The sequence below is a fragment of the Arachis ipaensis genome, chromosome B6 (genome assembly GCF_059453495.1).
Source record: "Arachis ipaensis isolate K30076 ecotype BB chromosome B6, ASM5945349v1, whole genome shotgun sequence".
Taxonomy (NCBI): domain Eukaryota; kingdom Viridiplantae; phylum Streptophyta; class Magnoliopsida; order Fabales; family Fabaceae; genus Arachis; species Arachis ipaensis.
The window spans coordinates 24,964,386-24,988,057 of record NC_142441.1 but is presented as its reverse complement, the minus strand read 5'-3'; the positions used below and the strand labels follow the sequence as shown (position 1 = coordinate 24,988,057).

Genomic DNA, 23,672 nt, shown 5'->3' with positions numbered 1-23,672 from the left:
CTGTTGTTGATTTATTTTTTTCAATTTTTGCATACCTTTCAGGGATTAATAATTTCTCAGATGAGGGTTTATGCTGGGGCGGAACCCTTAATGGAGGATGGACTGGGGTAGAAGCAGAGTATATCCTACTAAATGGTCAACGTACAGAGTAAGAATCTTTCTCTTCTATAGTGCTATTTTTAATATGTTTTATTTTGATCGTATTATACTCAATTCTTGCTTAGCTATGATTGTAGAATATACGTAATGAAATGGCTCGAAACAATTGATCCATAAAAAGATCAAAAGCAGGAAGAGATATAAATATAGAGTTTGGATACAAGTTAGTACTTTCTAAATTTATAAACTTCTCTCTTTTTTTATTTCAGTTGGGTTCATTTCTTATGTAACTAATTCTTTTCAATTGAAATGTAGGCCGAGATTGATAGCTTCAGGTACCAATATGGTCCGCACATTCTGTTGCATGAAATGAACAAAATCAGAGACCAAGTGATTCAGAAATTTGAAGCAATAAGACTCCCGAAGCCATCTGCTGCCCACTCTATCCCTTATTGTAAATTCTCATCTAGGGATTTAGATAGTAAATAGGATATACTACAATTAACTGGTTGTAATTAACAATATTTTGTTTAACTTATTTAAAAAAGCAAAAAATGCATACTTCAAATGTATATATGTCAATATTAATGTAAATGTTAATGTATATATCTATTCTTAATATCAATATATATATATATATATATATATATATATATATATATATATATATATATATATCAAATGTTAATATTTATATCTGATTCAAGAAGGATTACTCATTGTTCTGTTATTCTGAGATGTTAATTTATATATTTCTTGGAACCGTCTGGCTGCTGATTTGTTCCAGGTTCTCCAGTGACTGCAATCATTGTACCTACCAATAGGTGAAGAACACCAAAAAATACAGTGAACCGAAATTATTACACTAGTCGAACCGAAAGTTGAAAACATACTGTACAGAAATTCAAAGAACTAATTATAAAAAAAATGTTTCTATCATTATTCAGTTTCAGAAACACCTGAACTCTCTGACATATCAAAATAAGTTGACTATTCAATAAAGAAAAAATTAACTTTTGGAATAAAGAATTTCACAAAAAAAGTGATTATTCATTAAAGACTAACAACAGTCAGAAATTAACCCTGCTATAACCATGGTAAACCGAAATTTGCTCATGGGTGAACAAAAATTTACATTAATAAAAACTAAAACTTGTACAATCCTCTCTTGGATAATTCATATCTGGTGCATTGTAAAGAGTGGAGCTTGACTGAATCGATGATCCGGAGTCTAAAAGGTTCAACTACAAAAGACATAATTAATTGTATATTAGCAAAATAAACAATTGAATTTTTACCTAATCAAAAGCAAGTCAATTTTACCTTGCTTGGAGCTGTCTTTTTCTTTTTCTTCATGGCATTTGAGATCTTTTTTTTTCCAGGTTTGATCCAAGTATGTTCTTGGACTGGCCTCTTGTTTTGACACATGGTGGGCTTTGAAGATCATTCACATTGCTTAATGTTGCTTCTTTGTGGGTTAACAAACTTTTTTCTTTGCTTCTCTCTTGATATTCTTCCATCTCCACCTTGAACTTGTCAAATGCTCGGTGCAGAATTCCGGTCAACTCTTCAGACTCGGATGCAAATTCACATATATTGTGCGACCGAAACACCAATTTGTCAAATCTCTTACTTCTCGGCTCCAGTAGAGGTTCATCTTGACTGCTCTTGATGTGTGTATTCCTCCTCTTTATGTTCTTGCTCCACCGTTCCAATATGTATTTCGGTGCCACGTTATCCACTCGCTCAAAGCTTAGGACGCTTAGGGAATGGCGGTACAATATGCCCCTAGACTCAAACAGCAAGAAATGGCACTTTACATCTCGTGATACTGCGTCGTAGGTGACGACAAACTTGTTGAATGTGGAGTTGGAAACCTGCTCTATGACTTCATATGTTGTGAAACCTAGGGCGGAATGCATTAATCTTGTGATACAGTTCACTTTGCCTCTGAATTGAGCTTGAACTTCCTTGAACTTCTCATGGGTATATAGATGCTGAAAATGTGCCTCTATTGCTGATTTTGTTGCGCACGGTATCACAATGTGAAAATCTACAGCATCGAATTCTCTCTGTGCTTGCTAGGCAATTGTCGTATTGCTTCACAAATTGTCTCAAGGAGCTATTCCGTGTGATGAACTTATTGAAAAATGAATGCATGCTCTCGCTCCTTTGTGTGCTTCTCATCCCAGCCCAGAAGTGGTGATCCAAGTAAATTGGAATCCATATATGCTGATCCTCGTACAACTCTGCAAAAAACAAACCGAACCCATAAGGTGTGGTGAACCAAAAACAGTGCATGCTTTGGGAAAAAAAGATATGAGCATGAAAATAATTCGAATTGAAATCTCAATTACCTGAAAACCACTTGTTACCTCCGAGGCCGTACATTTTGAGGAAATCGATCCAGTTTCTATTAAATGCTTCTTTTGTGTACGAGTTCCAAACAACATGGCTCATCTCTTGTTCAATTTCATTTTGTCCCTTGTAGCCGTTTAATTTGCTTGGGATCTTCTTCATAATGTGCCAGATGCACCAACGGTGAATTGTTGTTGGCATGCACAGCTCAATTGCCCTTTGAATCGATGCACATTGATCGGTAAGAATACCTTTTGGTGCCTTCCCTCCCCTGCAACGTAGCCAACACTCAAATAGCTATTTGAATGATTGGATGTCCTCATTTTTCATCAGCATGCATCCGAGAAGTGTCGACTGGCCGTGGTGATTCATGTCCACAAAAGAACCTAAAACCAAATTATACCTGCATAAATAACAAGCAGACCATGGTGAACCAAAATATATACATGCACTGAACATCAAAATATATTTGAATGAACCGAATACCTGTTTGTGTTAAAGGTGGTGTCAAATGAAACCACGTCTCCGAAATACTCAAATGCAGCCCTGCTTCTTGCATTGGCCCAGAATGCATGTTTAATGCAGTGATCGCCTTCAAGGTTGAGCTCAAAGAAGAAATTTTGGTTCTTCTCTTTCATTCTTACTAGGTACTTCCCAAATTCTTTGGCATCGTCTTCTTCGGAAATATTCCGTGCTTCCCTTGTGATGTAATTCTTTTTCTATAAAATCTAGTTCACGGTGGCTGCCAGCTGCTGCCACAAATGATTGGTAAGTTTTGCTCGGTCTGATTCCAGCTTCCTTGTGGATTTCGATGGTGCGACACACGAACATGCTAAGCTCCCTGTGTTCTTTGAGCATCTCAGCCTGGTCTAGACAACAAGGATGTGTGTGATTCAAAACAACTTTGGAAATTGTCCAAAGACCAACATCCTTCATTATGTGTACGTAAATTCTAGCCAGACAATTTAACCCAGCTGAAGGGTTTGTCTTCAAAGTTGGAGATATCTTGGATTTCCATCTCCCCTCTCTGGTGCATACAATTAGTTGATTCTTAATCTTGTCTCCGTCCCGAGTCGTGTTCCTTATTTTCGTAGAAAAACCGGCATGTTTGGAATAATGTTTGTAGAACTTTCCAACTTCTTCTAGTGCCTTGAAAATCATTCCCATCTTTGGGACAAATTTTTCATCCACAACACAGCTGGTCTGCACGGTGAACCGAAATCTTAATTACAGTGAATCGAAATCTTAATTATGGTGAAACAATTATATAGTGCTTAGAAAACAAAACAGAATATATTCGTCTAATTTTTTTAGACTCTTTTCTGCATACCGAACCGAACACATGAACATGGTGAAACAACTCTATAGTACTTACCGAACTGAACAGTTACTCACAGTGAACGAAACCATTATACAAAACCGAATTCAAAACAACTCTGTCTACAATTTACATATTATCAATTCAATTCAATTCAATTCAGATACAGATTACCTTAGTCCATTCAATTCATTTCAAGTAAAATTAGCAATTGCATTCCATTGAATTCGATTCAAAATTCAATAATCTAAACCTCATCAAATTGATGCGTTTCGGAAGAATTATCTAAATCACATTCATTCAACTTATTTGAAGTTGATTCATTCGTTGTTTCAATTCATAAGTGCATATCGAAGAAGAAGAAGAAGAAGAAGAAGAAGAAGAAGAAGAAGAAGAAGAAGAAGAAGAAGAAGAAGAAGAAGAAGAAGAAGAAGAAGAAGAAGAAGAAGAAGAAGAAGAAGGACGAAACTAATTACGTTGAAGTCAATCCAGATCCATAATGCAGAGAAGAAAAACGCGAATAGAGGAGAACAACGAATTTAATTAGGTTGAAGAAGAAGAAAGAGAAGAGGAAGAAGAAGAAGAACAAGAACAAGAAGAAAAACGCGAACAGAGAAAAGAAAGAAAACGCGAGAAGAGAACAAAATTTACGTTGAGAAAGGTTTACGTTGAGAAAGGTTGATCACGCAAAAAAAAAAAGGATTACATTATATACATTATATGAGGCGCGTGTAAAACAAACGAGTGTGGGTAGGAAAAAACGCATGTAGTGGAAGGTACTTGGATAACATCCATGTAATTTTTACATGGATGTAGAGCTTTTCCGGCCAATTAAAACATTAATATCATTAGATATTCTTTAAATTTATTTTTTAAACAATTTTTTATTATACTAATTTAAAAAAATTAAAATAAACATATCCAAATAAATTTAATATTTTTAATTTAAAATACAAATTCAAAAAACTAAAATTTAATTTTAAATTTTTTAAACCCTAACAATCCCAAAATAACCCTTAAATATTTCAAAATGCATGTTTCACTCCATTAAACCTTTCACATCCGTAAAACCTAGATTTGCAGCGCCTTACACTCCTCCTCTATTGCCACACTCTTTCCCCATCCCGCGCTCCTCCCTCGCACCGCACTCCTCACCCGCCCCCTCCTCCGTCATGCCGTGCTCTTTTTCTATCCCGTACTCCTTCCATCTTTGCCACGTTCTTCTATCAGGTTCATCAAAACGGTCTTTTTCTTTGTCGCACTTCTCTGCCAATATTTGGATGTGTAACGCGTTGTTTATCTTTCCCGTCTCTTCTAGTAAAAAATTATATCTTTTTAATTTATGCTTTTATTTGTATTTGAGGAAGAAAGTTTCGTTCTTATAAGAATGACTTTGAAGCTATTATAACTAAATAATAAACATAATAACTGCTATTTTCAAATCTATATTTTTATAATTTTTTATAATTTTGAATGTGTTTATAAAATATTTAGTTTGTTATTTGTTATTTTAGATGTGTTTAATTACTTAATTTTACCAAAAAAATTTATATTAGATGTATCTTTGAATGTGTTTTAAAAATATTTTATTTATTATTTATTATTTTGGATGTATCTTAAATATAATTAAGAAATTATACCATAAATCAAATCACTTTTTTTCAAAAGATACTACTAAAATTCTTCAAATAAGGCACTTTCATCTTTCATATATACTCTAGTAAAATATTCTATCTTTTTAATTTATGTTTTTGTTTGTATTTGAGGAAAAAAGCTTCAGTTTTGTAAGAATGGTTTTGAAACTATCATAGTTAAATAAATATAGTAACTGTTATTTTTATGTTTGATAATATTAATCTTTTTATGATTTTTGATAATTTTAGATGTGGTTACAAAATAGTTAGTGCATTATTTATTATTTTAGACGTGTTTACTTAATTTTATCAAAAAATTATATTATATGTATTTTTGGATATATTTTAAAAATATTTTATTTATTATTTATTATAAAAGAATAATTACAATAAAAAAAATTCTTTCATTATTTGAAGTAATGTTGAGCTCGAGAAAAAAGCTTAGCTTCGTGATACTTAATGATGGTGATGACGATGTTACGTACCGGAAAAAGAGAAAATAAAAGATAAAATAAAAATAACTTTTTATTTTATTAAAAAGAAATTAAAAAAATTTTAGTTGAAAATTTAAATTAAATCCAATTAATAATATATATCTAAAAATTAGGAATGTATTTTAATTAAAAATAATTAAATAATATGAAAAACAAAAACTAAATTTTAAAAGACAAATATTATTTTTGTGTGATACTTAATGATGGTGACGACGACGTTAAGTACCGGAAAAAGAGAAAATAAAAATAGTTTTTTTATTTTATTAAAAAAATTAAAAAAATTTTAGTTGAAAATTTAAATTGAATCTAATTAATAATATATATCTAAAAAATAGGAATGTATTTTAATTAAAAATAATTAAATAATATAAAAAACAAAAACTAAATTCTAAAAGACAAATATTATTTTTGTGTGATACTTAATGATGGTGATGACGACGTTACGTACGGGAGAAAGAGAAAATAAAAGATAAAATAAAAATAAATTTTTTTATTTTATTTAAAAAAATAAAAAAAAATAGTTGAAAATTTAAATTAAATCTAATTAATAATATATATCTAAAAAATAGGAATATATTTTAATTAAAAATAATATGAAAAATAAAAACTAAAATTTAAAAGACAAATATTATTCTTGTTAAATCATAGCTTAATTATGTAAGAATAAGTAAATTAGTAAATTATAGCTTAATTATGTAAGAATAAGTAAATTAGTAAAATAAAAAATAGTGGGGTGAGAGAGTTAAATCATAGCTTAATTATGTAAGAATAAGTAAATTAGTAAATCATAACTTAATTATGTAAGAATAAGTAAATTAGTAAAATAAAAAATAGTGGGGTGAGAGAGGCTCGAACTCTCGACCTTAGGATTACTCTTAAGCTATGAGACCTACGCGCTAGCCAACTGCGCCACCACCCCATGTGCATGTATTTTTCGTGCTGTGTATTATGATTATTACTTTTGACATTTTTTTTAAAAAATAATTACAAGAAACCAACTTTGTGTTTATGTTTATAATTTAAGATTTATAATCTAAAATTTAAAATAAATAAAATAATATTAAAAAATTAGTTACCTTACCCTACTCTTTTTAAAAAGTTAAAGAGTATTAAAATCTTGATCCATGTTATTGTAAAGAGAAAAAATGCTAAAAAGATGAAATTTTTTTAATAAATAATTAGATATTTATTTAAGACATATTATTTTATTTATAATAATTTTTTAAAATAAATTATACACTTCTTTTTATTTTTTTCACATAAAAACCTTTTCATTATAAAATTGTTCTAAAATCTTATGGAAAAAAAAAAAAGAAAGAGATTGGCGAAGAAATGGCTTTCTTTTATGTCGTGAGCCATTCCAATTTCAACAGATTGATTATTGAAATACAAGTTGATTAATTATATTTTAAAAAAAGACGTCATCGCCAAGTAGATGAAAATTACATAATTATTACAGTAAACTAAACATGTTCAATTGTGTGCATAAACAACAAGTGCTACAAGACAATTAAAATAAGGGGAGTGTTAGGGGACAATGAAAATTTTGAACAACATGAATAATTACTAATCAAATGAAAATACAGTACATCCTAATTTAATGCTACTAACTAAATTTACTCTTTTAACCTTATTAATTCATATTATTTACACATTATTCAAAAATCTTATTGATTACCTATATTTTTTCTTAAAATAATAATTAAGATTGACTCCGTTTGTTTTTCCCCTCTAGATTCCGTTTTTAGTTAGCCCATGCAAATGGACAACGTAGAAGCTTAATGACCGCTATAAAACAAAAATAAGCTTTCAAAATCATATTGGATCCCAATCATAGCTTATATATAACATATTAATAATAGAAGCTTATTAAACCTAACCTCATAATAATACTCCCGAGTCCATCCCCACCCACATACACAAGAGCCAAAATTTTGTGAAGTGTGTGATATCTTTAATTTTGATTTTCTCAAGCATCATGGGAGTGTTGTTGAGTGAAGAAAAAGGAGAAGATTACACTGAAGATGGCACAGTGGACCTCAAAGGTAGACCCGTTTTAAGGTCAAAGACTGGGAGATGGAAAGCTTGCTCCTTCATAGTAGGTAAACATACACTGCTACATTATTTTTTTATCTAAATATATGAACGACATACATTTTAAATGTAACTATTAAAATTTAATTTTATTCGTACATTTAATGGTACAACAACATAATAATAAAAATAATTATTTTTTATATTGACTGTACATAAATAGCCGGATATAATTAGATATTTGTGTAAAACATTTTATATTGTCAATGTATCAAAATTAAATATTTGTAGGGTATGAAATGGTGGAGAGGATGGCATACTATGGGATAGCATCAAACTTAGTGGTGTACCTAACAAAGGAGCTGCATGAAGGGACCGTCAAATCTTCAAAAAATGTAACCAATTGGGTTGGAGTTGTATGGTTGATGCCAGCCATTGGTGCTTACATAGCCGATGCATACCTTGGTCGATATTGGACCTTTCTAATTTCATCTGCCATTTACCTCTTGGTATATATCAATTTAATGTCATACAGCAATATATATATATATTACAAAATCAATCATAAAATATATATTAAAATATATAAATATATAATAGTTAATTTATTGACTAATTTTTTGTGTCCACATGATATTTTTATTCGAGCAATTGGATGGATCGTAGACTCCTTACAATCCAATTAACTTAAGTATAGGAGGTCAATACATTTTAATTTGATCTATAAGGATATAAAAATTAACATTTATAAAACAATTTTTTCTTTTTATTTATTATAACTCTACTTAACTACCTTACTTGAAGAAAGTTGTGTTATTTATACATACATATATAACGTAATGCGGAAGATAAAAGAAAATTTTTGTTGTCCAACAGATCAGATTATTTAATATTATATAAAAGAAAAGTTTTGTCAAATTTTTTAACAAAATTGGATTTCCGTCTCATTTATTAAGAGTGTAAACAATACAAAAAATAAAATATATTTTAGTCTTTAATATTTGAACTAAATTAAAATTATATTCTTAATATTTAAAAGGTCTATTTTGGTTTCAAAGTGTGTTTAATTTGTCCTATTTTTATCATATAATTAAAATTGAATTTAAAAAAAATGGTTCTTTTTTTAATTATATATATTTTTATTTCTCCACTTTAAGGCTCCACAATTACTATATGATATAATGGAGAAAAATGATATTTAAAAAAAAAATGTTTCAATCAAAATATTAAAATGAAATAATAACACAAGACATATGTTTGACACAAAAAATATGACCTTTAAAATGTTAAGAATAAAATTAAAATTTAACCCAGCCCATATATTAAAGACTAAACTATTACTTTATTCTGATATGAAAATTAACACTATCTCATATATTAAAACTTAAAAGTGTAGATAACAAATTTCTTGCTTGTTTTATTGTTGCTGTTCCTATATATCTCTTCAACAAGTCTACAATAATAATAATAAATTAATAATATAACTTTTCTTTTGGGACTTATTAGGGAATGTGTTTGTTGACTCTAGCGGTTTCACTACCAGCACTAAAACCGCCACGATGTCCACAAGACAAAGATTGCCAGAAAGCAACATTATTGCAAGTGGGCCTATTCTTTTTGGGCCTATACATCATTGCAGTGGGCACAGGTGGCACTAAGCCCAACATTTCCACAATGGGCGCGGACCAATTTGATAAGTTTGAGCCCAAAGAAAAGGCCCAAAAGATCTCATTCTTCAATTGGTGGGTCACATTCATTTTAATTGGCACCATATTCTCAAACACTATGTTGGTATATATACAAGACAATGTAGGCTGGGCCCTTGGGTATGGGATCCCAACAGGTGGGCTTTTGTTCTCGATTTTGGTATTTTTGTTTGGGACTCCTTTTTATAGGCACAAGTCGCCATCTGGAAGCCCATTAACGAGGATGCTTCAAGTGATTGTTGCTGCTGTGAGAAAGTGGAAGCTTGTCGTCCCTGATGATCCAAAAGAACTACATGAGCTTAGTGTTGAGGAGTATGCAATTAATGGGAGGAACAGAATTTATCATAGCCCTTCATTAAGGTAAGAAATTAAACGGAATTTATAGTACACAGACACAGTAGCCCTATCATTAATTAAGGTTAAATTATTTCAACAAAGCATTTTACATCGGTAACCCTAAAAAAAGAAGTCAGAGGAATTTTTTTGGGAAAAATATACTTTTTGTTCTCGAAATTTTGACAAAAATTTTAAAAATACTTCTAAGTTTTATTTTGTTTTAATTTTGTTTCAAAAATTTTCGATTTGCATCAAATATACTCTTGATGGTTAAATTTTTAAAAAATTTAAGACTTATTTAATAATAATATATGAAAATTATGCTTGATTTGCTTGGATTGAGGAGTTGTTTTTATGAAATTGTTGTTGAATCGATTTTAAATTTTTTGAAAAATTAGCCGTCAGAAGTATATTTGATACAAATCAAAAATTTTTGGGATAAAATTAAAACAAAATAAAACTTACAAATATTTTTGAAATTTTTATAAAATTTCAAAGACAAAAAATATACTTTACCCAAATTTTTTTTATCAAAAGAAAAGAAATGAATTTGTTTAAAGAAATAGATAACTCACATGAGATGTAATAGCAAGGAATTGTGTTATATTAACTTATTGGGGGTAAAATATATGACATAAATAAAAAATATTATAAAAATTTGAATAAATAAAAAATATATTTTATTCTAAACTTATTTTTTATAAATTAAAACTAAAATTGAAATGGTTGTAGTTTCCTTGACAAAGCTGCAATAAAGACGAAGCAAAGACGGGCATGGATGCTATGCACAGTGACACAAGTGGAAGAAACAAAGCAGATGATGAAAATGGTTCCAATAATGGTGACAACATGCATGCCAAGCACAGTGATAGCACAAGCAAACACACTGTTCATCAAACAAGGCACCACTTTGGACAGAAGCATAGGACCCAATTTCAAGATCCCACCAGCATGTCTCACTGCATTCATCAACATATTCATGCTTCTCAGTGTTGTTACCTATGATCGTATCCTTGTTCCTCTTGTTAGGCGCTACACCAAGAACCCCAGAGGGATCACCTTACTTCAGAGACTTGGAATTGGACTTGTGATTCACATTGTTATAATGACTACTGCATGTTTGGCTGAGAAGAAGAGACTCAGTGTCGCAAGACAACACAACCTCTTGGGCCAGCATGACATCCTTCCTCTCTCTATTTTCATCTTGCTTCCCCAGTTTGCATTGGCAGGTACTTATTATGGATGTCCACGCTCCGGTTTCAACTCATGGCCTTCTACGAAAAATCTATATCATCAAAAATTATCATCATAATGCTAGGAAGATAATAATTAAAAAATTTTTATTTAATTGAATAAAGTATGTTTTTTGTCTTTAAAGTTTCACAAAAGTTTTAAAAATATTTCTAAATTTTATTTTGTTTCAATTTTGTTTCAAAAATTTTCGATTTGCATCAAATATATCCTCGACGACTAACTTTTCAAAAAATTTAAAACCAATTTAACAATAATGATAAAAATTATGCTTGATTTGTTTGTGGTGAGGATTGTTCTTATGAAATTGTTGTGAAATTGGTCTTCAACTTTTTTTAAAAATTAGTCGTCATTGATCGGGGGTATATTTGATGCAAATCGAAAACTTTTGAGACAAAATTAAAACAAATTAAAATTTAGGGGTACTTTTTAAAACTTTTGTCAAACTTCAAAAGACAAAAAAGTATACTTTAACCTATCTAATTTAATATTTATAGTTTTATGCATATAATTTACATATTTATTATATATAAAATTATATAATTATTTTAATAATAGTTAATAAATATTAAAAAATAAAAAATAAAAATTAATAAATACTAAATAAGATAATTTTATATTAGTTAAGGGGATATTTGATTATTGTCTTTTAAATATTACTGTTTATCTTATTTTATTTTTGGATCAATTATTTCATTCTGATCCAATTTCTGGCCATTTAAATTAAATTTGGTTTAGTAAGCTTTTAAGAAAATAATAATTAGTAAGGTAAATAAAATGAATGAACAATAATAAATAACTCTACTTTTATATTTAAATGTATAGAATAAAATTTTATTTAAGTAAAATTATACATAAGTTGAAGCTTACTAGCAAATTAAAATGATCATGGATTAAAGCATAAATTTGAAGTTTTTTTTTATATGAAATTATATAGTTTGAATTTGATCAATTTTAAAAATTATATTTAATAATTGATTAAATTTGATCGAATTTGAAATATGGATACTAAATTTACACTCTCTATATAATTAATTAGATCATGTTTAAAAATTTATTGATTTTACTATACTGATCACTACTAATAATTATATACTATATTGTATACAAAAAATCAGTCACCATGTAAAATATGTGTACAAAATACACATCATGTAAGATGCAACATTATTGTTAAATTTATTTCTAGCTAGAAACTTTATTATTGGATTTGATTTGGATTGAGTTCAACATCTTTGATGATGATGGCAGGAATTGCTGATACCTTTGTGGATGTTGCTAAGCTAGATTTGTTCTATGATCAAGCACCAGAAGGCATGAAAAGTTTAGGAACATCGTATGTTTTCATAAGCTTCAGCATTGGAACGTTTTTCAGTAGTTTCCTTATATCAACAGTTGCTGATCTCACCAAGAGAAACAATGGTCAAAAGGGTTGGATTTTGGATAATCTGAATGTCTCTCATTTGGATTATTATTATGCATTCTTGGCCATTCTTAGTGCTATCAATTTCCTTTGCTTTTTGGTGGCTGCAAAGTTCTTTGTCTATAACCATGATGCAACACAAGCCTCACTAATTGGCTTGGAGATGGAAAATAATAATGCTTCATCACATGACAAAATGGAACTAAATCAAAGTAATACCCAAAATCCTTAGGGAAAATAGTTTCTCTTTTGTTACTACATATTAGCATTCTCAAAACGTAGATAATAATAAAGCTTCAAATGATACTGTTCTTGTATGTTGATTAGAACATCAACCAAATTTACATGAGGCTTTTACTCATGTATGCTTGAAAAGAAATCTACTGATGCATTTCTAGCATATACAAAACTAAACATAACTAATAGTGCATTTTATGTATATTTTACAATAACTTTCATTAATCTGACTCTACATACTTTCAAATATTATATAGAGTAATGACAATAATATAAAGTTATTTTATTTAATATAATATTTATAATTTCATGTATGTAACATTTATAATTACATATTTATTATATTTAAAATTATATTTTTATTTTAATAATAATTAAGAAATACAAAATAAAAAAATAATATATTTGTTTAGATTTTTATTGCTAGGTTCCTTTTAGGGGTGAATGCGGATCGGATATGGCCAAAATTTTGATCCAACCCGCACTAAAATCATAGGATCGGATATTAAATATATTTGCAAAATACAAAAATATTTTTAAAAGCTTATTTTTATCAAAAAATATCAATAAATTTATTTTTTCTATTTTTTTATATATGTTTACTATTAAAATAATATTAAACAAACTTTTTTTAAATAATAAATTAAACATATATGATAATTATTAGTTGAAATAAAATATAAAAAGAATATTTACTTATTTATTCTTTTATTTTTGCGGATATGCAGATATCTACACAAAATCCGCAATCGAATCCTATTAGTGTGTGGATCAGATCCGATCCGATCCAATAGCCTTGCGGATCGGGTCCATATCCGCAATTTTCGTATCAGATTCGGATAAACACCACGAATATGCGGATCGGATCCGATCCATGAACCCTCCTAGTTCCTTTCGACTAACAACTGATTTGTGTATTTTGCCTTTTTCAGATTCATTATATGCTTTTTTCTAGTGACGCTGAAATTCACAAAAAATCTGGGCCTGCATATGGATCAGGGTCAACTGCTGCAACTACCACTATTGATCCTGGACGTTCCACATAGAAATAATCCGTCGACAAAGACACTATTCTCATACTGTCGGTACAGAAATTCGTCGATCAAGACACGGAACCATCCTTTAGTGTTCCTTCTCTAGAAGCTGGAGATTTGAATTTTGATGACATCGACTTTGATCTGAAAAATATCTTGTCTGAAGCTCGACAGGTTTACTCCTCTAAAAGAACTATGAGATTGTCTTCTGGTCCAGAATTGAGCATTGTTATCCCTAAAGCTAAGAAGTCAACTCAAGCAGCATCGACCAAAGAAAAAGAGGTTATAGAAAAAGTTAGGGTTAAGTATGATTTTGGTCCTTAAGGTATATGTCGAAAAATTTTTTTGTCCCTAACCTTTCTTTGCACACAAAATCGTCCCTAAGGTTTAACTTAGTTTTAAAACCGTCTTTCAAACCAAAATACCCTTCTCCTTTTTCACCAAAATACCCAATTTCTATTCTTCTTTTTCTTTCTTCTCCATCACAGCAGCATCTCTTCTTCCTTTTCTTCTTCTTCTTCATCACAACACTAGCAAAAACAACGCTAAAATCAAAAGCAAAACCAATGTAATAAACATAAAAAAATCAGAAATACAAAGTTTGGAGAATTGATTTTGTTGAGATAAAGAATAAAATGAGTTTAAAGATGATGACAAACATTAATTTATTGGGTTAAATACCCAATTGTTTATTTAATCAGCTTTTGTTAAGTATTGCAAGCCAAAGAAATAAAATTTGCAGCAGCCCAAACAAATGGAACAAAGAAACAGAAGCTGCTAAAGTGTGCCAAATCCACAAATGAAGCCCAATTGGAATGTGGCAAAGAAATCACTTGGGCTGAATGGAAAGAAGCCAATCCAAGCCCAAGTTACTCATTCAAGTTGAAGCCATCCAAAACCAACATCCACAAGGTCCTATTCGTTCAGACTCATGAAGAAGGAGAGAAAGCTTCCTCTTGGTTCATTCACCAAAGAAGAAAGAAAGAGAAAGGTAAATCACAAAAGCAAATGTGTAATCGCCCTAATCAAAGCAAGCTAAACTAAGTCAGAGGATAAAGGTGATTTATTTCCATTTGCACGCAATTTATTTTATTCACCCTTTCTCCAAATTTCTGCGACACCATTTTTGGATTAATGAAGAAAGTAGTGTCTGATTACTTCTGCTGAAAATCAATGGCTTACAATATTACTTGGAAACAAAGCACATTTTCAAGGGTTTGGATTTGGGATTATCACTAAGAAAAATTATCTCTACTACTCTGTTGACCACGGTCAAGTAAGAAAATCAGATTTGATATCCCTAATTTAGGGGTTGATTGAAGAAAGAGAAGGGATTATTTATCAATGCTCAAAATCCAAGAAGTTGACTTGGGAGAAACATTAACTGTGACCCAGCACAAGGTACAAAAGAAAAAGCTTTCTGGTTGAAAGGCAAGGAGAGAGAATCCGAATAGAGAGCTGTGTGTGAAATCTCATTACTGATTTTGAAGTCTTAGAAGCATTGCACCTACACTAAAGGGAGCACTCCGCCAAGATGAAGAATGAACTCTTGAGTTCTATTGTTAGGTTCAGTTCATAGTATTTAAGCTGTTATGCATCAGTCTTTTTCATGTTTTACAGTTTTGTATTTTATTTTCAATGTATATCTTTCTGTATTGTGTTAGAGAGGTAAAAGGCTAAGAGAACTATATTGAGAAAAAGCCTAAGAGTGAAAAAGGCTGAGTGAAACACTTAAGAGAAAAGCCAAGAGTAGATTATGATTTTCTTTGGTTATAATTTTCTGTCTTGTGTCAAGTACCTGTGAGGTACCCCTTGCTAGTTGGGTAAGCACTTAGTGTAAAGAGTTTAGGTATTAGCATAACCAAGTCAAGTTTAGGAAGAAACTTGGGAGTCCATATAGGATTACGTGAATCCTAGAAAATTGGTGTATGTAATACTTTGACTATAGTGAAATTCCACCACTGTTGTGGTGGAGACTGGATGTAGGTTGCATTGCACAAGACAACTGAACCAGGATACATGATTGTGTCAACTTATTCCTTTCTCTCTCTGTTCATTTTTTTTATATTTATGAGACAAAACGAAATTGTTTCTTAAATTTTTCGCTGCACAGTTCAAACAAAAATCAAGTTTAGGTTGAGTAACAAAGGATTTGTTTATTAAAGCAAAAAGAAGGCCATAGATTCAACCCCCTTCTCTAAGCCTTCTATAACCTTCAATTGGTATCAGGAGCCAAGGTCTCAAAGAAGCAAGCCTCACAACTTGGAGCAAAGGTCCAATGGCGAATAACTTGGGCACAACCACAGCTGCCTACACTCTAACAGAAGGTCAGTTAAACAATAGGCCTCTGAAAGAGCAGAAGATTGATGGTTTAGAGGTTATAAAAACTCTCGTTGTGAGTATAGTTACTAAACCAAGCAATCAACCTTTCTTACAAACGTGTTGGGTGTCACAAGTAACAAACCCCTTAAAAATTGTTAACCGAGTATTCAAACCTCGAGTCGTCTTCTCAAGGAACTGCGAGGAAGTATGTTCTTATTATTGGCTATAAAGGTTGTAATCGGGGTTTAGAAGGTGAGAAGCAAGTAATTTAAATGATGAGTGAATTAAATGGCAAGTAAAAATAAATAATAACTGTAAAACAACTTTTGGAAAGATAAGGGAAATTAGAAGTCCAACTTAGTTATCCTTCTCAACTATAATGAAAGTTGTATCTTAATTCCACTTGGTCAACCTTTACCAGAGCAAAGGAAAGTTAAGGGACTAATTAAATTGACCTTTGAATCCTAATTATTTCCTAAGAAAAGGTTGGGATTAATTAAGTTCAACTCAATTAGCAAGGTAACGATTATCAATTATGTTGAGTTTAATAACTGTTGAGTTATTGAATTCTTAACCAAAACCAAAAGGGAAAAAAGTAAATTTGCTGAAATAATAAAAGTATCCTTAGATGGGAAGTAATGGCAACTTAAATCAAAGGGAACAATCATAAACTGAAAATACCTCAAATTATCATTAATTCAATTAGAAATCTGTAACATGGAATAATTCATAAATTATAATAATCAATTCAAATGTTGGAATAAATAAATAAAAGTAAAACTAAAAGAACATTAAACCTGGATCCAGAGTTACTCTTAAAACAAGAAGAAATCCTAAATCCTAAAAGAGAGAGAGAGAAGATCTCCCTCTCAACTAAATCTAAATCATTGAAAGGTGAAAATATGCGAGCTCTCTTTGAATGGAAGCATTCCCACACTTTATAACATCTGGTCTATGCTGTCTGTACTTGGATCTGGGCCAAAAAGGGCTTCAGAATTCGCTGGGGACGTATTCTGTAATTTCTGGTGCGTGGCCTCTGTCACGCGTCCGCGTGGGTCACGCGGTCACGTCATTTGGAGCTTTTCCTTGCCACGCGATCGCGTCAGTCATGCGACCGCGTCATGTGTATTCTGCTTAAGGCACGCGATCGCGTCGCTGCTGATTCGTGCTTGGCACGCGATCGCGTAATCCATGCGATCGCGTGGACACCAGTTTCTTTAAAGCTCCGTTTTGCTTCCTCCTTCCATTCTAGTATGTTTCCTTTTTCATCCTTTAAGTCATTCTGCCTTTAGAAAATCTGAAACTACTCAACACACTAATCACGGCATCGAATGGAAATAAAGGTAATTAAAATAATTAATTTTTAAAGCTTAGAAAACATGTTTTTCATTATATGACATAATAAGGAAGGGAAAGTAAAACTATGCAATTAATGTGAATAAGTAGGTGAAGAGGTGAGTAAATCACTCTAATTAAGCACAAAAGAACTCATGAAATATGGGTTTATCAACCTCCCCACACTTAAACACTAGCATGTCCTCATGCTAAATCCAAGGTAAATAATTAAGGTTAAAGTGATGGAATGTTATGAAATGCAACCTATGCTAAATGCATCTACCTAATGAGTCATGCAATTCTAATTCATCCACTCATATATAAAGCTTACATGTAGCTAAGTTAATTCACATTCTCAAGGAGTTGTGTATATATATATATATAGCTAACCCTTAAATAATAAAGCACTTTAGCAAATGAGATGGGAAAGAAAACATTGTACAAACTTGCAAAACAATTAGTAAATTTTAAGCACAGATATATGTTGATGAGTTATTGTACCCTCACTGGATTTTATGTTAACTCTCTGGTCACTCAGTGTTTATTGGGTTTATTCACTCTATTTTTCTTTTTATTCTTAATTTCTATAGTTTTGTTTTTCATCTAACCAATCAACAATTACAGAATATAGTCATACCAAAAAGTCATGAGGTCTTAATTAAGGTTGTAATGGGGCCAAGGTAAAGGTAAGGATTTATGTATAGGTTTAAGTGAGCTAATAAGCGAATCCCTAATTAGACTAAGATCTCACCTAACATACACATCTAGTAAAATAAAATTTCTTTACCTAATTTCCCATAATTTCCCACTTATTGTTACATGCTCATGTTTCACTTTTTATTTTATTTTTTTATTCCATGTGCATTGTTTTCATTGGGAAATTTCCTTTTTGTATTCCCTTTTATTTAGATGCTGAAAAATAACTTTTTTTTTAATGCACATGATGATTAAATCACTTAGATTTTCTCATGAGCATGCTTTCCAAATTTTATTTTATTCCTTTTTACTTTTTTTTTCTACCCTTTTGTTTCTATTATTCATGTTTCCAAAAGGTCTCCCACATTTAACTCTATTCATAATTTTCTATCTTAAGCTAACTAAGGATTCACTTGGGATTTTTCTTTGTTTTTCTGCTTAAGGCTAGTAATTTGGCTAAATAGAATAAAGGGTTTTAAAAGGCTCAAGGGGGTTAACAAGGGTGATGTAAAAGGTAGGCTGATTTGGGGTGAGTGAGCTAAAATCAAATGATGGCCTTAATCATTCTCTTGGTATGTATCTATCCTATATTCTATAATTGGATATATAGATTAAAGCAAAGTAAAGAACATCAGAATAAAAAGAAATGTGACACACAGAAATGAAATTATGGTTTGAATGCAACCATACAATTTAAGCTCAAGACTCACAGGCTGTGTGTTCTCTAACTCAAGCATCATATATCATTCATATATTGTATGCAGGTTTAGTTAAAAATTCCCATTATTCTCTTGAAAAAAAATTATTTAGGGTAGCTTTTAAAGTTTTAATGTTCCTCCTTGATGAAATGTTGTCAACTAACATGTAATGCTATACATACAAGGTGTGGGTTGTTTTGATTCTGTTAAAGTTTCTAGTTTACTTCCTTTTTATATTTTTCTACTTAAACTATGCTATCTTATGATAAAAAGGGTAAACTATACTAATTAATCCACTAATAAATCAGAATTGCAAACTAAACTAAATAACTAAAATATGAACAAAAAATGCAAAATGCAGAAAATAGAGTAAAATACACAAGTAGCAATGTATAAGTACTCCGAAAATAACAGTAAAAGAAAAAGAGGAAAATACAGAAAAAAAATATCCAAAATAAAAGAAAAAGTATGTAGTGGTTCACCAAAATAAACGCCAGAGATGGCGACCTCCCCACACTTAAAATGAAGCATCGTCCTCGATGCCCAATCAAGACTGGTGTGAAGGAGTGTCATCAATGGTAGGGATGGTAGCTGGGGTCTCCGTGGCAGTGGTGGGCTAAGGGTCTGGCTGCTGTGGAGGTGGTACAGACTGGAGCGGGATCTCCGGATCTGCAGCCTCTATCTGGGGCATAACCTCCTGATGCGGGGTAGCCTGCTCTGTGGCTGCCTGCTGATGAGTCTCCGCCTGGGAATGAGGCTCCTCCTCATGCTCATCCTCCTCCTCGTGCTCATCCTCTGATGGCTCTGAAGGGGTGTCGGGCTCGGAGGGGATGTCAGCACCCTGTTTGATCATCAGCTTCAGATGGGAATAGCGTCGCCTGCTGCGGCGCTCTAATCTCTCATACCGGCGCCTGTTACGGCACTCCATCTGATCAAGCTAGCGGAATAGACGGTGCACGAGGTGATAGACCGGCTCAGAGGCGGGTGGAGGTGCAGTGGTGGCAGTAGGGGCAGCTGGGGCAGCTGTGGATGAAAAAGGTCCAGCAGACGGAGGGGCTGTCTCATCAGTAGCAGTGATAGGTGGTGGTCTGTAGCCCAAAGCAAGGAAGTTCCTACTGTGCGGGATGATCTTCCTGCAGTCCGCTGCTGGTGGTCTCTCATCGGCATCCTCCCAAGGCACATCAGCCTGACGGCTTAGTGATGAGCGGATATTTTATACGCTTTTTGGGGTTAATTTCATATAGTTTTTAGTATGTTTTAGTTAGTTTTTAGTTTATTTTCATTAGTTTTTAGGAAAAATTCATATTTCTGGACTTTACTATGAATTGTGTGTTTTTCTGTAATTTTAGGTATTTTTCTGGCTGAAATTAAGGGAGCTGAGCAAAAATCTGATTCAGGCTGAAAAAGGACTGCTGATGTTGTTGGATTCTGACCTCCCTGCACTCAAAGTGAATTTTCTGGAGCTACAGAACTCAAAATGGCGCGCTTTCAATTGCGTTGGAAAGTAGACATCCAGGGCTTTCCAGAAATATATAATAGTCCATACTTTGCTCAAGGATAGATGATGTAAACTGGCGTTCAACGCCAGTTCTCTGCCCAATTCTGGCGTCCAGCGCCAGAAAAGGATTAAAAGTTGGAGTTCAACGCCAGAAATGGATCCAAACCTGGCGTTGAACGCCCAAAACAGCCTTGTGCACGTGAAATGTTTAAATCTCAGCCCCAGCACACACCAAGTGGGCCCCAGAAGTGGATCTCTGCACCATCTGTCATAGTCTACTCACTTTTTGTAAACCTAGGCTACTAGTTTAGTATTTAAACAACTTTTAGAGACTTATTTTGTATCTCATGACATTTTAGATCTGAACTTTGTACTCTTTGACGGCATGAGTCTCTAAACTCCATTGTTGGGGGTGAGTAGCTCTGCTGTGTCTCGATGAAGTAATGCAAGTATTTCTGTTTTCCATTCAAACACGCTTGTTCCTATCTAAGATGTTCATTCGCGCTTAACTGTGATGAAGGTGATGATCCGTGACATTCATCACCTTCCTCAAACCATGAACGTGTGCCTGACAACCACCTCCATTCTATATCCGATTGAATGAGTATCTCTTAGATTCCTTAATCAGAATCTCCGTGGTATAAGCTAGAACTGATGGCGGCATTCATGAGAATCCGGAAATTCTAAACCTTGTCTGTGGTATTCCGAGTAGGATTCAATGATCGAATGACTGTGACGAGCTTCAAACTCGCGAGTGCTGGGCGTTAGTGACAGACACAAAAGGATGAAGAATCCTATTCCAGTATGATCGAGAACCGACAGATGATTAGCCGTGCTGTGACAGAGCATGTGAGCATATTCTTCACTGAGAGGATGGGATGTAGCCATTGACGACGGTGATCCCCTACATACAGCTTGCCATAGGAGGACGTGCGTGCGTGAATTAGAAGACAGAGGAAAGCAGAGATTCAGAAGACAAAGCATCTCCAAAACTCCAACATATTCTCCATTACTGCATAACAAGTAACCTTTAATTTATGCTCTCTTGGTTATTCGCAATTCAACTGATAAACATAATTGACTTCCTGACTAAGATTTACAAGATAACCATAGATTGCTTCAAACCAACAATCTCCGTGGGATTCGACCCTTACTCACGTGAGGTATTACTTGGACGACCCAGTGCACTTGCTGGTTAGTGGTACGAGTTGTGAAAAGTGTGATTCACAAATTGTGCACCAAGTTTTTGGCGCCGTTGCCGGGGATTGTTCGTGCTTGGACAACTAACGGTTTACTTTGTTGCTTAGATTAGGAAAATTTTCTTTTTTGTTTAGAGTCTCTTATTATTGTCGTGTTAAAATTTTAGAATCCTTATTTTCTTTTTAAAATATTTTTCAAAAATAATTTTTCTATTAAATCCTGTGCCAAATTTTAAGTTTGGTGTTTTCTTGTTGATTTCTCTGTGTTTTTCGAAAATTTTAGTTTGGTTTTCTAAAAATTTTAAGTTTGGTGTTCTTCCTTCGTGTTCTTGTGTTCTTGTGAATCTTCAAAGTGTTCTTGAGTTTTTCTTGTGTCTTGATCTTAAAATTTTTAAGTTTGGTGTTCCTTAGTGTTTTTCCTCCAAAAATTTTCGAAAACAAGGAGCATTAGATCTAAAAATTTTAAATCTTGTGCTATCTTATTGTTTTTCTCTCTCTTCTTAAAATTCAAAAATATCTTTTCTCTCTATTTTAAAGCATCTTTTTCGAAATCTATTTCTAAAATTTAGATTTTTTCAAAATTTAAAACCTTTTTCAAAAATCATCATCTCCTTTTCAAAATCTCCTAGCCACTTTCTCTCTCCTCACTTTTTCGAAAATATTTCACTCATTTTTATTTATTTTATTTTGATTTATTTTGATTTCGAAATAAATAAATAAATAAATAAAAATAATTTTTATATCATCTCCCTTTCTCCATCATGGACCTAAGCGGAAATGAACAGTCCAGGAGGACTCTGGGGTCGTATTCTAACCCCTCTACTGCTTCATATGGGAGTAGTATCTGCATACCCTCCATTGGAGTCAGTAGCTTTGAGTTGAATCCTCAGCTCATTATCATGGTGCAGCAAAGTTGCTAGTATTCCGGTCTTCCACAGGAAGAACCTACAGCGTTTCTGGCACAGTTTCTACAGATTGCTGACACAGTACATGATAAAGAAATAGATCAGGATGTCTACAGACTATTACTGTTTTCATTTGCTGTAAAAGATCAAGCTAAGAGGTGGTTGAATAACCAACCTAAGGCCAGCATAAGGACATGGAAACAGCTGACAGAAAAATTCCTGAATCAATACTTTCCCCCAAAATGGATGACACAGCTAAGGCTGGACATCCAAGGCTTTAAACAAGGAGATAATGAATCTCTTTATGATGCCTGGGAGAGATACAGAGAGATGCTACAAAAATGCCCCTCTGAAATGTTTTCAGAGTGGGTTTAGTTAGACATCTTCTATTATGGGCTTGCAGAAGGAGCTCAGATGTCTCTTGATTACTCAGTGACAAACCCCAATTTGATGGTTTGTTTTGCATTGAATTTAGAGTATTTTGATAACCTTTTGTCACATTTAGCCTAGGAATTAGCATGATTTTGTTATCTCTCCCATATTTGTGCTTAAGTGTAAAAACATGCTTTTTAAGCCTTATTTTGATGAATTCCAGTTCCTCTTTGATTCCATAAGATGCCTTGATGTGTTTGCTAGTAATTCCAGGATTGAAATAGGCTAGGCAAGGATCAAAGGAAGCAAGGAAGGAAGCATACAAGTGGAGAGAAGCATAAAAAGTCAAAGAAGCAAAGTCAGCCATGCACGCGCACGCGCACAAGGCGCTCGCGCGCACATCGCAGAATTAGCCAGGGACGCGCACGCGTACCGTGCGCGCACGCGTCGATGAGGGCACATGACCTCACTAATGCAACACGTGCCTGGCGATTTGAGAGGGTTTCTGAACCCATTTTTGGCGCCAAATTGCTAAGGGAAAGGAATAAAAGGATGAAGGATTAAGGGGAAGGCATCATCATTGTTATAACCATCACTTCCAACCACTAATCACTTTAGTTTAGAGTTTTAGAGAGAGAAGCTCTCACTTCTCTCTAGAATTAGGATTAGGATTAGGTTTAGTTCTTAGATCTAGGTTTTAATCCTTGCTTTCTTCCACTTCTA

The 23,672-nt window shown here is 32.6% G+C and overlaps 2 protein-coding genes and 1 non-coding gene across 3 annotated transcripts; 1 reads left to right on the top strand and 2 right to left on the bottom strand.

The window, feature by feature from the left end:
- Window positions 1–3,063: 3,063 nt before the first annotated feature.
- On the bottom strand, window positions 3,064–4,949 carry LOC148554917 (protein FAR1-RELATED SEQUENCE 5-like). Its single transcript, XM_088490547.1, has 3 exons — window positions 4,867–4,949; window positions 3,833–3,836; window positions 3,064–3,660 (listed from the first exon to the last, which is right to left on the bottom strand). The coding sequence occupies exons 1-3, from the start codon at window positions 4,947–4,949 to the stop codon at window positions 3,064–3,066; spliced, it is 684 nt and encodes a 227-aa protein (XP_088346673.1).
- A 1,788-nt stretch (window positions 4,950–6,737) lies between these two features.
- Window positions 6,738–6,822, bottom strand: TRNAM-CAU (transfer RNA methionine (anticodon CAU)). Its single transcript is given in 2 exon segments — window positions 6,738–6,773; window positions 6,785–6,822. It is a non-coding gene; the product is annotated as a tRNA-Met (tRNA).
- A 979-nt stretch (window positions 6,823–7,801) lies between these two features.
- LOC107647829 (protein NRT1/ PTR FAMILY 5.2) lies at window positions 7,802–12,932 on the top strand. Its single transcript, XM_016351875.3, has 5 exons — window positions 7,802–8,005; window positions 8,229–8,446; window positions 9,444–10,003; window positions 10,712–11,208; window positions 12,482–12,932. The coding sequence occupies exons 1-5, from the start codon at window positions 7,882–7,884 to the stop codon at window positions 12,883–12,885; spliced, it is 1,803 nt and encodes a 600-aa protein (XP_016207361.1). The 5' UTR covers window positions 7,802–7,881; the 3' UTR covers window positions 12,886–12,932.
- Window positions 12,933–23,672: the final 10,740 nt, after the last annotated feature.